Raw genomic sequence first — 12883 nt, 5'->3', positions numbered from 1 at the left:
ATAACAGATCCAGGTTACCACGTTTACTCTGAGAGGTACCCACAGAAGTGGAGACTTTAAACCAATTATTTTACTGTGAGTCCATTTATTCCTAAGTTTTATTACAGCATGTTTTTTCCAAGAAACTGTCCATATAATCGTTCTTCATTATAATTTGTTTTCACAAACTCTGTATCATCTTTAGTTGCAATATATATAATATGTATTATTCCCAATATTGCCTATTATGTCTCTCCTTACTCTTTGCTGTTGGATCAATCAGGCTATAGGGGAGTTTTTGTTTTACTGATTTGCTCTACTGTTCTATGGCAATTCCTACTTTCTGCAATTAATCTCTACTCATCTATATTTTCCTTCAATGTAACTCAGATTTCTCTTTTTTTTCTTTTTAACTTTTGGGGCTGGGTGGCCTACACATGGTAATTTTTATACAATTCTATGTGTACTTGAAAAAATGCAAATTCTTGAATTGCTAGAAGCAGGGTTCTTTATGTATCCATTAGATTAAGCTTAACTGTATTGTTTAAATATCCCATAACTTTACCGAATTGTCTGCTCTATCTGTTAATTACTGAGGTGGCCTGTTTAAATCTCCCTCTATAATTACAGATTTTAAACACTGGGTATGTAATTCTGACCTATACTAGGTATATACCAGTTTGGGAATTGTTTGATCTTCAATGTAATTTACTCCTTTTATCATTATGTGGTAACTTATTCCTGATGTTGTTTACCTTAGAATTTATCATATGTGATTAATATAGCTACATTAGCCTTGTTTGGTTAATAGCTGCTTGATATGTCTCCATCTCTTCACTTTCAACCTACTCTGGTTTTTGAGTTTTAAGTTTCTTTAAACAGCATTATTGCCATACTCTGTATCCAATCTCAGAATCTCTTTAAACTAGCAAGTATAGTTCACTTAACTTTTGTTCTAATTACTGATTTATTTGTTTCTGCCATTTTATTCTGGGCTATTTCCCATGGTTTCTATTTACCTTTTTTCTATCCCAATTTTATACCGGTTTAAAAGTTAAGACATCCTATTTTTGTTCTGCAGTAGTTACCCTGAATCTTTTGAACATACATAGCTTGATTTAAGTCTAGTTAAATTAATCAATTTATTTACCCTCACTTCAGTCTTGGGATGCTTTAGGTTTGGAAAGCTTTTATGTTAGGTTATTGCTGTCTAGTATTTTTGCTTCATCTTTTTAATACCTCTACTCAAACTGGTCATTTTATTATTTTATACAGTCAATGCTTATTGTGATTTACCTCCTTTTTTTTTGCTCATTATTGTTTCTTAAATCTCATTACGTCTATGTTGTTTTATTTCTGAATGATAGCCTTTAGAACTGCACTATTAAAGTTAATTAAACAGTTTAACTTAGTTTAATTAAAATTAAATACAGTTAAAAGCTCAGTTGCACTAGGCATATTTCAAGTGTTCAACAGTTACATGTGGCTACTGGCTACCGTACTGGGCAATACTGCTTTGGAAGCACTTACAGCAAGGGTCTGCTGGACACAAAAGTTCTGTTTTTGTTGAAAAATGTCTTTATTTTGTTCTCTTGAATTACTGAATTATTGTTTTTTCCTCAATACTATGACAATATTATTCCTTTGTCTTCCAAGCTCAGTAGCTGCATCTAAATATGCTGTCAGTCTAGCTGGTGCTCTTTGTAAATAATCAATCTCAAGCAGCCTTTGGTTGCTTCTGCCTCTTTGCTTCTGATGTTTTACCATGTGTCCAGGTGTGTATTTATTTCTATTCATTTTGTTTAGGGCCTTATTTTACTGCCTAAGTCTGAGATTTATGTCCTTCATGGATTCTGGAAAATTCTCAGTCATAATTTCTTCAAATATTCTCCCTCTCTAAATCTATTCTATCATTCTGAAATTCTTCTCTGTCATATGTTAGACTTTCTAAGACTTTCTAAGTCTATCCTCTCTGTCATATTTTCCATTTTTCCCCTTTCTAGGGTGCATTCTGGATAATTTTCTCAGATGTCTCTTCCAGTTCTCCAATTCTCTTTTCAGTTGTTATAAAATAACTGTTGACTCCAGGTAGAGAGTTTATTTCAATAATTACAATTTTAATTTTTAGAAGTTTTACTTGGTTATTTTTCAAATCTGTCATTTTATTTTACAATCTACACCTGATATTTATATTCATTAACATCTCTATCTGATCATTTCATTAACTAAAGTTTTGGGGAAGCACTGGCTACTCCTGCTGTTTGTTGTACCTTATCTTTCATTGACTGTGAATTATTTCTTTGTACATATAGTAATTTTGGATCAGAAGGCTTAGCAACAAGATCCCTGGGCAATCTGGATTAAGGATATTTCTCTCCAGAAAGGTTTTGCATTCGCTTTTGCCAGGTGTCCTAGAATATCCAACAGTTAAGGATTAATTTTATGTTAATTTTTTGGTCTGGGTAAGAAATTATACCAAATGAATGGTATAACTTGAACCCCAAATGTGTACAAGAGAAAGCTCATGGTTTACATTTGCAGAAGAGACATTTTTCTTTTAACTCGTAGCCTACCTTGAGATGGATAAGCTTGCTTGTCATTTCCCTAGGTTAGTGGCCTGATATCTTTCTAATTTATTAATATATAACCCATTAGGGTACCTGGCTATATGTTGGTATTTGCATCTCAGTTCCAATGTGCCACTTTGTGAGGGTTCAAGGTCTTGCCTCCTGATCCCATGAAATTACAATGGAGTCCTCATATTAAGGAGAGCTCCCCATCCCCAAGAACCCCATAGCCAGCTGGCAGCAAATGCCAGCATACAAGCTTCCCACTTTAGCTTTCAGTTTCCACTTTGATGCTGATCCACTGAAATGTCCCCGATTCCCTTTTAGGCTATGCTACACAGTTAATATTTTATATAGGATTTCTAAGTGTTTGTAGGAGGAAGGTTTTCTGACATCGTATTGCTGGACAGGAGTTGAAGAATATTTTCTTTAAAGTGCCTATGCCATAACTCCTAGAAGTTCACAGTCTCCAAAGAATGATTTTATAATCCAGTTAGTAAAATGGGTTCTGTTCACAAATGAAAATAGAAGATCAGCAGACTGGTAGTAATGCATGTTTACACAGCAAAAGAACTATGGTTTTTCAACTAATCACAGGTAAAATTAAAACTATCATAAATGTTTTTTAGGGAGACGTGCCCACAGATTAAAACAACAATACATTAATCCAACAAATTTTTGCCCCAGGGGTGTGCTGTGTTCCAGCACTGTGATGAAAACGAATACCATGACCCACAGATCAGAACTGCTTCTGTTGTTTTAAAAAATTTGAAGGCTTTAAGATTTCTCTTTTTAATATAAACATATTTTCAACTTATCATATCTCAGGCTGTCTAGTAATTGCCCTTACAACATTTGGATATAATATTTGTAAAGATAAACAAACCTCCAGTTTGTCATGGTGCTAATCAGAATGGATGGGAAGAAGCACACTATGGGCCTGGGTTATAAGAGAGCCCAGATAATATTAAAGTCCTTATGACTCTTTCACTAATAAGATTATTTGGCTTTCGTCCAAGGTGTAGACACAGTCTGTATATATTTTGTATTTGTAAATGCCTAACAAAATACCTTCACATATGATGCTCTCTAAAGATAAGTGGGTCAGATCAGTGGTTTCAGTGATTTATCCAAGGTTACAGTTGGTAAAATGGCAAAGCCTAGAACAGAATTCTTGTCTGCAAACTAAATTCCACGCCAAAGAGTGTTACCATGGCAAAGCCACCCTCAGGGATATCTTCTGCAGCCTTTGTATCTAGAAATCATTTGTAAATTTTAAAAAGGAATGACTAAATGGGAAGCACAAAAATCTAATCCAAAGCTTCCCAAGTGCTTATTCAGTTCAGGTATGGTACAACAAAAGGGTGTATTTCAGCACAGATCCATGCTTTAGACCTCTGTTGTCCAATATGGTAGCCACTAGTCTCATATGGCTATTTAAATTAAATAAACTCGGATTTTTTTTTTCTTGACTGCACCAGCCACATTTCAAGTGCTCAACAGTCACATGTGGCTGGCTGATGGTTGCTATATGGGACAGTACCAATATAGAACATCATCACAGAGTTCTATTGGACAGCATTGTTCTAGAATGTGGACTGATGAAGTAAGTAATTTTATAGTTGCAATAAAGTAGAAAGAACATTGGCTTTGAAGCTCAACAGACCTAGATTTGAATTCTGTCTTTGTCATTTATAACCTTTGTGACTCTTGAGCAAGTTTCTTAACTTCTCTGGGACTCTTGTTTCCTCATCTGTAAATTGGGAATCAGAAAAAAGGTGCTGGGAATATCACTTCTGTTTAATAACTACAGAATCTGCAGTCTCCTCAACCCTCACTGAAGCCTCACTGGGGTCCTGTGGCTACCAAAAGGTCCTTGCACAGTGTATAAAAATAGATTGCTCCCAAAAGGTTCAAGAGAATCCAAACCTAAGCCTCTGGTGGGTGTAAGCATTTCCTCTGTAAGATTTCACCTTTTGCTTGGTTTAGGGGGAGGGAGGGTTGTATAAAGAAAAACTAAAAAAATAAAAATAAAGTAAAGCAAAACAAACAATTTAGAACTGGAAAAAGCTATAGCTCAATATTTTATTATATTAACTCTAAAAATTGATTTGAGTGGAGGAAGCTGGATCTGAAGGTTGTAACTTGAGTAAAATGGGTCAGGTGTCTTGGTGGTATTTCCCACAAGAAAATGACAGAAGAGCAGCTACAGAATCACGTATAATTACCTATACACAATCAGACCCTAATTAAATTTTTACTTAAAGAACAAATCCCTAAATAACTCTACAGCTTGCTGACCTGACAAGACTACTTTCTACTATTAAGACTAGGTAGACAAAACATATACTCAAGAGAGGTCTTAACACTTCCAGAATCAGTATATGCTGTCTTGCCACTTCTCCCCTATATACCTATTCCTTTAAATACTTTCCCCAAGCTCCTCTTCTAGACTGTTTCTAATATACCCAGAGTGTTGTACTTGACCTTTTCAGGCTTTTTTTCTGGTCTGAAAACAAGCTGACGTGCTCCTGAATTTCTAATTAGCAATATTAGAAACTGTATGATCCTTAGGAAATGATTCAGTGCCTCAATTAACTGGGGAACGGAATGACTGGTTAAGTGTGTCTTCTGTTTAACTAAGGAAACCTTTGTTTCAACCTCTTATTGAAAATCTTTCTAAAATAAAATGCATTACTGCACTTTTCTGCTGAAGAATATTTTAATTAACATAAGAAACTCTCCTGATGATTTAAGGTCTTACCTCATCTTTACAACAAATTAATCTATGATACTATAGTGGGGTTAAAGTTATAGAATATTGACCCCAAGTAACACTTGAAAAATTTACTAAATTTTCACAAAATAAAACCAAACATTAGCTTGTTTCCTTATAATTTGCCTTCATTTCTTCCACACATGGACTATAGAAACATTTCCAGATATTTCAGGCTCTGGTTAGTTAAATTTTGGTTAATCATAGTTCAGCTATATTTGTGTTATCTTGCACTTTCGACTTCATGAACTTTATTTGTGAAAGAAATACAATGATTCACTTCAGCTTATGCTAAATGGTAATTAAGTTCACGAGCCTCTGATAATTTTCGCTACTGACTACTAATCAAACTTTTCTTAGAGACAACACCTAGATTAAGTTTCCAAATAATAAAGAGCAGAATTAAGCAAATTTTCCTTTAAAAAAATCTATGTTCATTTGCAGAATTTCCCCTTTAACAGAAAGTCAGCAAAAGGAAAACAGCCATCTGAAATAACTCTACTGTTAACATTAGTTTAAATAAATCCATCTCAACCTCCACACAGAGGTAGTAAATATTAGTCAGAAGACAGGCAGTTTGTTTGGCATTGATGGTAGGGATATCAAAACTGGCTATAGTAGTAGGGTAATTGTACTGGAACTAGCCTCTAAGGAGATACATTGCTTCTAACTTTCAAAGTTATGGTATTTGAATTTCACTTGGCTGCAAGGTAACTGGCATGAAGGGATTGTAAGTATAAAATGTAAAAAAAAAAACAAAAAAAAACTACTAGAAATTATGCATCTTTTAATTCCCTGAATGAGAAATGACAAGTGTCATTTTGAAGCTAGAAACCCCAAATTCTTCTCCCTAGCACACTTTTAAGTATCTAAGTGAAATAAAATCTCTTTACTACCTCTGTCTTCTGTCCTCAGATACTCATACCTTCAATATCCATGTAAAAATACTGGAACCACATATACTTTTTAGTACTTTACTTCTTGAAAGGGCCACTCTAGAATTGCTGGCCACATCCAACCATTTTTAAGAGTCTGTAAAATGCATGAAAGGACCCTGGACTAGGAAGCAGAAAAAAGCATTACAATCCTCACTCTCCAACTGAGTAGTCACCACTAACCCCTGAGTCTCAGCTTAACTTCCTGTCTACTCCACATAGGTTACTGCATCATTAAAACTAAAGTACAATAGCTCTTGGCCCAATGCTCATACCCAATAGACACTCAACAGACTGAAAAATACCATAGTCAGGACAAAGATAGTATTTTCTTTGTGGACAGAAATACTAGTATCTGTCCCCATTCCATGTCTCTTAAACTAAGTTCTGTAGCTCAGGGGCATGGGCAGCCAATAATTCACATCATAACAAAGAAAAAAAGGATGGAACTTTCAAAGAACAAACAACAAGAATATAATGTAATGCTATTACATGGAATAGTATAGTTAACCAAAGTAATGTCACTGTATACAAGAGTGTTTCAATTTTAGAAACCCACTTTAAAAGCTTTGATCTTAGTAAGAGACTCATTTATAACCATGAGTATACAGACCATATTTTTTATTGTACCTTCAACTGCCAAGAATAATGTGCTGATAGAAACTAGTCACTCAGTTTTAACTGCAAATATATGAACTGTAATAAACAGATACTTACAGCTTGCATTTCTATACAGAAGAAATGGTTCGTGGAGCTGAAATTCCAAATCTTTATTCACTGGTTCAACTAGATTGTGCATATTCAGTCGATTCACAATGGTAAAACCATGGTAAGGTGAAGCCGACCTTCGATTTAACAGAAGAAAAAAATGTGTTGTTTTATTTGCAGAAATGTTATCTACCTCTTTATTTCCATTTCAAAGAATGAGTATGTTACAGAACTTAAAATTGTAAACAAAAAATTTAAGTCAGATCATACCACTCCTCAAAAGCTTTCAAGGGACTCAGTCCCTCAGAGTAAAGGCCAAAGTCCTTATTAAAGCCACCAAGGCGTTAGTTGATGTGCAGCCCCTTGACCTCATCTTCTGTGCCTCCTCCCTCACTCCTCCTGCTCCAGCCACACTGGGCTCCTTGCCATTCTCCCCACAGGTATGCTTCGACCTAAAGACCCCTGCCTGGACTACTCGCCCAGTATCTACAGTTATCTCACTTACCATAAGCCTTTGCTCAAATGTCACGTTCTCACTGAGGCCTACTTGAGAACTATCCTTTTTAATGCTCCCAACCTCAATACCTCTAAACCTCTTTTCTTTTTTCATACCACTTATTATTTTTATATTTATTGTCCTTCTCCACTAGACAATAAGCTCCATGCAAATATGGTTGCCTTATTTTTCCAGATATGTCCCAAGATAGACACAAAGTAGATGTTTAATAACCATTTGCTCAATGAAAATATCATTTACTTACAATATGGTACAGGTTTGGTTATAATAATTACTGCCCCTCATGACAATGATTTTTATTGCATCAAATATGAGAACTATGGAAAGACTTGAGTTAGAAAAAAATGCCTGGAATCCTACAATACAGAACATCCCTAGTTCTCACATCAGGGTGATTCAGTACATGATCCTTTAGAAATTCTTCACTTGTATATGACACTTCATGGTTTCTCATTCCGTGTACTTGGGAGATTTTAGAATCCTAATCTCTAGATTAGGAAATAAGCTCAGAATGATTCAGGCCTGCACCCAAAGTCACATAAATAATGTAACCAGGATTCAGCTATAGGTTTTCTGATTCCAAATCCAGGCTTCATTAAGGTCTCCAAAGCGATTTTCTGACATCTTGATATATCTTTATCCAAAGAACATAAAATATTCACACACTTCCCAAATAGAGTTTCTTTAGTCTCCTTTTATTATAATTAATACTATGTAAGCCTCCATAATTTTTTTTAAGTCACTCATTAAGCTAAATTTCACATTTTTTTACAATCAGTGGATCTGTACTCTACTGTAACAATAACACCAGGAAAGTACTTTCCAAATACCAAGGTTCTAACAAGAGTTTCTACAGATTTATATTGGTAATGAACAATAATGAAGTAAGTAAAGGGTAAAGGCCTTTTTTCTTTTAAAAGGAGAATATGACTAACAAGGGACAAATTGTCAAAAAATAAAGAGTAATATCAAAGCAGTTATAAAGGAGGAAAAAGATTGGTGTTTTTAGATAAGATCTCAAAATTATATAACAAAATTTAGAAGAATATTTGACAAATTCTTGTTAATAACCATCAATGAAGAAATGAAGGAAGGCAATCCTAAAAACATAACTACACACACACACACACACACACACACACACACACACAGAACCAGATGTCCCTAATAACTCCTGCTGAGTTCCCTAAGCTGTAGAAACCATGGGAAGGAATCTGCCCCAGTCAGAGTAAGACCTAAGAGGGATATAGGAAAACAATGAACTCCAATGACAAATATACCCTGTCAGCTGCCTTTAGGCCATGAAAGTTGCTGAACAAAACAAAAGTTGCAACTTACAAAACAATCATATTTTAAGATGATAATTAATTCTCAGAGAAGTAAAAAATAAAAAATGTGCAATTATGAATAATCTAGGCTTTCTAAAGGACTCTCAAACTAAAAATATACACTACTAAAGACACTGTATACAATCCAGAACTTTGTGGGGGAGTTGGAAAGGGGACAGAACCAGAGTCATAGAAGATAATCTCTCATCCAGTAATCACACAACAGCTAGTCCAGGCATTATATTTGTCTCAACTATGTATCTTTGTTTTCCTAAAATGGGGGGAAGAAGGCATCTGTTTTAGATTTATTTATTACTAGAAAATGTTTTTGATTCTGTTAGGTTTCTAAGTAAGTTCTAGTTCTGTCTGATTCTGAATCACAGGAAGGGTCAAAGAAGGGACATTACTTGGTTAGGATCACACAGCTAGGGATGGATGAATACTCAAATGGTAAAGCAGTAAAGCTCCAAAGACAAACATACAGTAGGGCTGAATCATTCCATATGACACTGTTCATCATTACATTAAAAAAAAAAGCTTTTTAAAAAAGCTTACCTTCGATATACAAATAAGGTCCCTTCTATATCTGTCTTCTCCTATAATAGAAAATGAGTCAATTAGTTTTTTTTCCCATAATCCAACCCATATAGTCCCAAAGGAGAAGAAATACTCCATGATTAGGAACAACTTATTTATATTAAAATCAATCACTTTGAACAGGTCAAGTAAGTCTCTCTTACTCCACAAACTAGAGTTACGAGTTTCTTTTGTATCCTTTCTAGTCTATTGATGCATATTAATGGATATGCAATGTTCAATCCAGCAACATGCCTATGTCTGCAGCATTTTTCTTTTTTTAAAATTTAAAGAAGAAAATCCTAGGATTAGATTTCACTTTTTAAAACTGAAATGTTTTAGCCAACTTTCTTAATTTTAAAGCTAAGGTCTTGTGTACAGCAATTTCTTCATCTTTAAAATTTATCAAAGTTAATAGAAAAAATGAGAAATTTTACCTTATAGTCTACTTTGTTTCATCATTGGGGTATTTTGGTATATTTTTATCAGCAGCAAATATTGTGGTTAGTTAAGAATTGCTATCAAACACAATTAGTTATTTTTTAGAATTCTGTTGAAGAATCATGAATATTTAACTGTATTCTGTCTTAGTGTAATTCTTGTAGGGCTTACAAATAATTAAAAACTTTTTTTTAGCTTAAGGTGAATGTTTTGATCAAAAGTACAACTCGTATCATCTTTCATTTGCTGTGACTAGAGTGTATCTAGACTTTAAACAAAGCTACAGTGTTTTAAAAAAAAAACCAAATAAACATTAGTCTGTAGTTCAAAGCTCAGACAGAACCTAAATATTTTAATGTAACCAACAGTCAGGAGAGTTAAATATTAGTCATATTAAATTGAATTTGCTGAGATGAAAAAAAAAATTTTTTTTAAATATTTACCATCTTGATTTCTTACAGTATTGCCCTAGCTTAAATAACATCATGGAAATTTTCCTTCCTAAAAATTCAGAGGATTTTTCTTGCATTTCAAATGCTAAGTTTTTAATATAAGAAATTGCTAATCAACTGTTTCACAATGAAAGAAATAAACCATTGTGCAAAAGTTACAACTCACTGTGAAATAATAAAGGAAAAAAATTTGGTTATGTTCCACGTGCCATAATCCAAATGAACAATGGCAGCTTATTTTTCAATTCAGATTATTATAGCTTGTATTTCATATTCAAAGGAGAACTCCACAATTAAGATTCCAAAATATTTCAAGTCTGTGACAAACTAGAAATAAAAGCTTGTTAATAATAAGTCCCTGCCGCAAATCTTCACCACTTGTCTGCCATCTATATTCCACAAATCTATATAAAGAGCAAGAAAAGAAAAATGATTCAGAACAATTCGAAATAGAGCGATATCTTAAAACAGCTACACTTAAGAAGATAAAATAAAGCAAGATGATTTTGAAAACTCTCTTCATCTGGATTAACTGTTTATAAATGCCAAATGATTTTCACTAAATTACTGATTAAATATAATCTATGTATCTTGCATTACATTGTAAAGGACATATTATGATGACAATCTTTCAGAGTTCTGTTATTATAAAGATTTCATTTCTTACTGAAACGTGAACGTCAGTCATTTATTAATTCAACCCAACAAACATGGATTATTTTCTAAGGAATGCCTATAGCTGAATGAGTTAAGAAGGTTCAACTATTTTAAAAAAGGGAAATTATGTCATTTAAACAACAAACGAAGCTTCAGACGAGCCAACAAGTCAGTGAACAGAATGAATGTAACTTTTCGGATCCCCTCCCTTGCAAAAAAGTCCGAAAGTACTTAGTCTGATGGGAGTATTCAGACGTGACATCACCACTAGCATAGTCGGAACGGACACATTTACTGGGTCTCTTTTTCAAAGGCTTCAAGGTAATCCAACTAACATGGAAGCCCTTTAACTAAGTGCCTTGAAGTCTTTTCCAAACTCTGGAAATACTGTGTAGTTCGAGAAAACCGGGACTTACCGCCACTCCTTTTCTTCCAAGAATTTAAATCACCGGATTTCAAGCTTTAAATCTAAATGACCTCTGTGAAGGGGGCTCTTATTTATGTGTCTGTTGAGGGGAGGAGTGTTTGCTTTATAGATTATGTATATATAATTTATCTAATAATCCTCAAAGCATCAAACACAATCTTTCAGGCATCTTTCTGACTCCACCAGTCTCAAATTCTCGAACACACCTGCAAAGAAGGCAGGTCGCCCACGTCCTCGGACCCGACCCCATGGGACTGATCCTCCTCCAATCCTCCCCTCTATCGGCTTTTCCCCCGGATGTTCAGCCCTACTTCTCTCGCTCCCCTCTCCGGCTCCCCGGGGCCCCCGACACCCCTCAGAAGCGGGAGAAGCTCTCCTCCAGTCCCTGATCTCGCCTCCGCCGCCCTGGCCTCCAGCATCGCCCCCCACCCAGGGCGATTTGCACGGCCCCTTTAAGAGACGGCGGACGGGCGGGCGACCTCAGCTGCCTGGCCGCACTCACCCACTGGTTGGCCTTGGGACAGAAGGTGTACAATGCGACCTGGCCCGTGAGGTCTGCGATGCTGGTGATGTAGGGGTCGTGTTGCTTCAAGGCCGCTAAGCTCATCTCCTGCCCAGCTCGACTCAGAGACTCCATCTTGAATTCCGGAGCCGAGCCCCTCTGGCGGGGGCGGAGTCGTGGACAGGAAGGTGCCATCTAGGCAAAGTTCCCCCAGCAGCATCAGGCCTTCCACTTCCGCCTCTTCGCCGGGCCTCGCGGCGGGTTGGTACTGTAGCTATTATGCTCCGCTGTTCCCACGTCCGGGGCGCTAGGTTCCGCGTCGTCAGGTTCCACTGTCTCAACGGTCATGGACAGCGTTCGCCGCTGCGCGTCCGAGCTGGCATGCGGGGCCCTGTGCTTCCTTTTCGCGGGCTGAAAGGTCCTGGCGCCAGGATCAAGGCTACTCAGGAGCTTTCTCCGTGGAGGCTCCCGGGGCCACAGAATGAAAATCTCGCTGTGGCAAGGCAGGGCTCCACTGGCCGTTTAGAAAGAGCAGGGAAACGGAGAGGTCAGAGGGAATTCCGAAAATTACCTCAGATCTCGGATTTCGCTAGATCACCACCATTAGAAGTTTGGTGTTTTTCTGAGGGAAATTTTTGAAAAAAGCCAAACTAACCCACCTGTAACTACTCGGGAGTGTTGTCTACTATCCATTTTTGCTCCTTATTTTCCTCGTCTGAATTCCACGTAAATCATTTCATCCAGTCTTGGGACGAGCCGGTGAAGGCTTGAACTTGTCGTGCATTGTTTAAAGCTCTGAAAAGAGAACTTATTCTTTTAGCAAACATCTGTTGAGCATTTTAAGGGATTTTCGAGAGCCAACTACTAGCTAAAGAGTGAAACAAGGTATGGAGTCTATAATATGGGGCCCCTTCCACGACCCCTCCCACCAGACTTGTTAAAAATATTTTCTTATATTGAAAAGATATCCCAGTGGAACTGAAATTTTTTGAAAGAAAAAGACGGCTATAAATTTGTA

General features: G+C 36.3%; 1 protein-coding gene across 2 annotated transcripts in view; it reads right to left on the bottom strand.

The window, feature by feature from the left end:
• The window catches only part of DCP1A (decapping mRNA 1A), a 50205-nt gene extending 38167 nt beyond the window's left edge, over nt 1–12038 (bottom strand). For both annotated transcript variants that reach the window (XM_010969038.3, XM_010969039.3), the window contains exons 1-3: nt 11866–12038; nt 9366–9406; nt 6975–7102 (exon numbers count right to left, since the gene is read on the bottom strand). In XM_010969038.3, coding sequence (XP_010967340.2) covers nt 6975–7102; nt 9366–9406; nt 11866–12000 — 304 coding nt within the window. In that variant the 5' untranslated portion in view covers nt 12001–12038. The remainder of the gene's footprint in view (nt 1–6974; nt 7103–9365; nt 9407–11865) is intronic.
• Nucleotides 12039–12883: the final 845 nt, after the last annotated feature.

This window comes from Camelus bactrianus, chromosome 17, assembly GCF_048773025.1.
Source record: "Camelus bactrianus isolate YW-2024 breed Bactrian camel chromosome 17, ASM4877302v1, whole genome shotgun sequence".
NCBI classification, from domain to species: domain Eukaryota; kingdom Metazoa; phylum Chordata; class Mammalia; order Artiodactyla; family Camelidae; genus Camelus; species Camelus bactrianus.
Note: the sequence above shows the minus strand (reverse complement) of the source record. Positions and strands in the feature narration are given on the sequence as shown.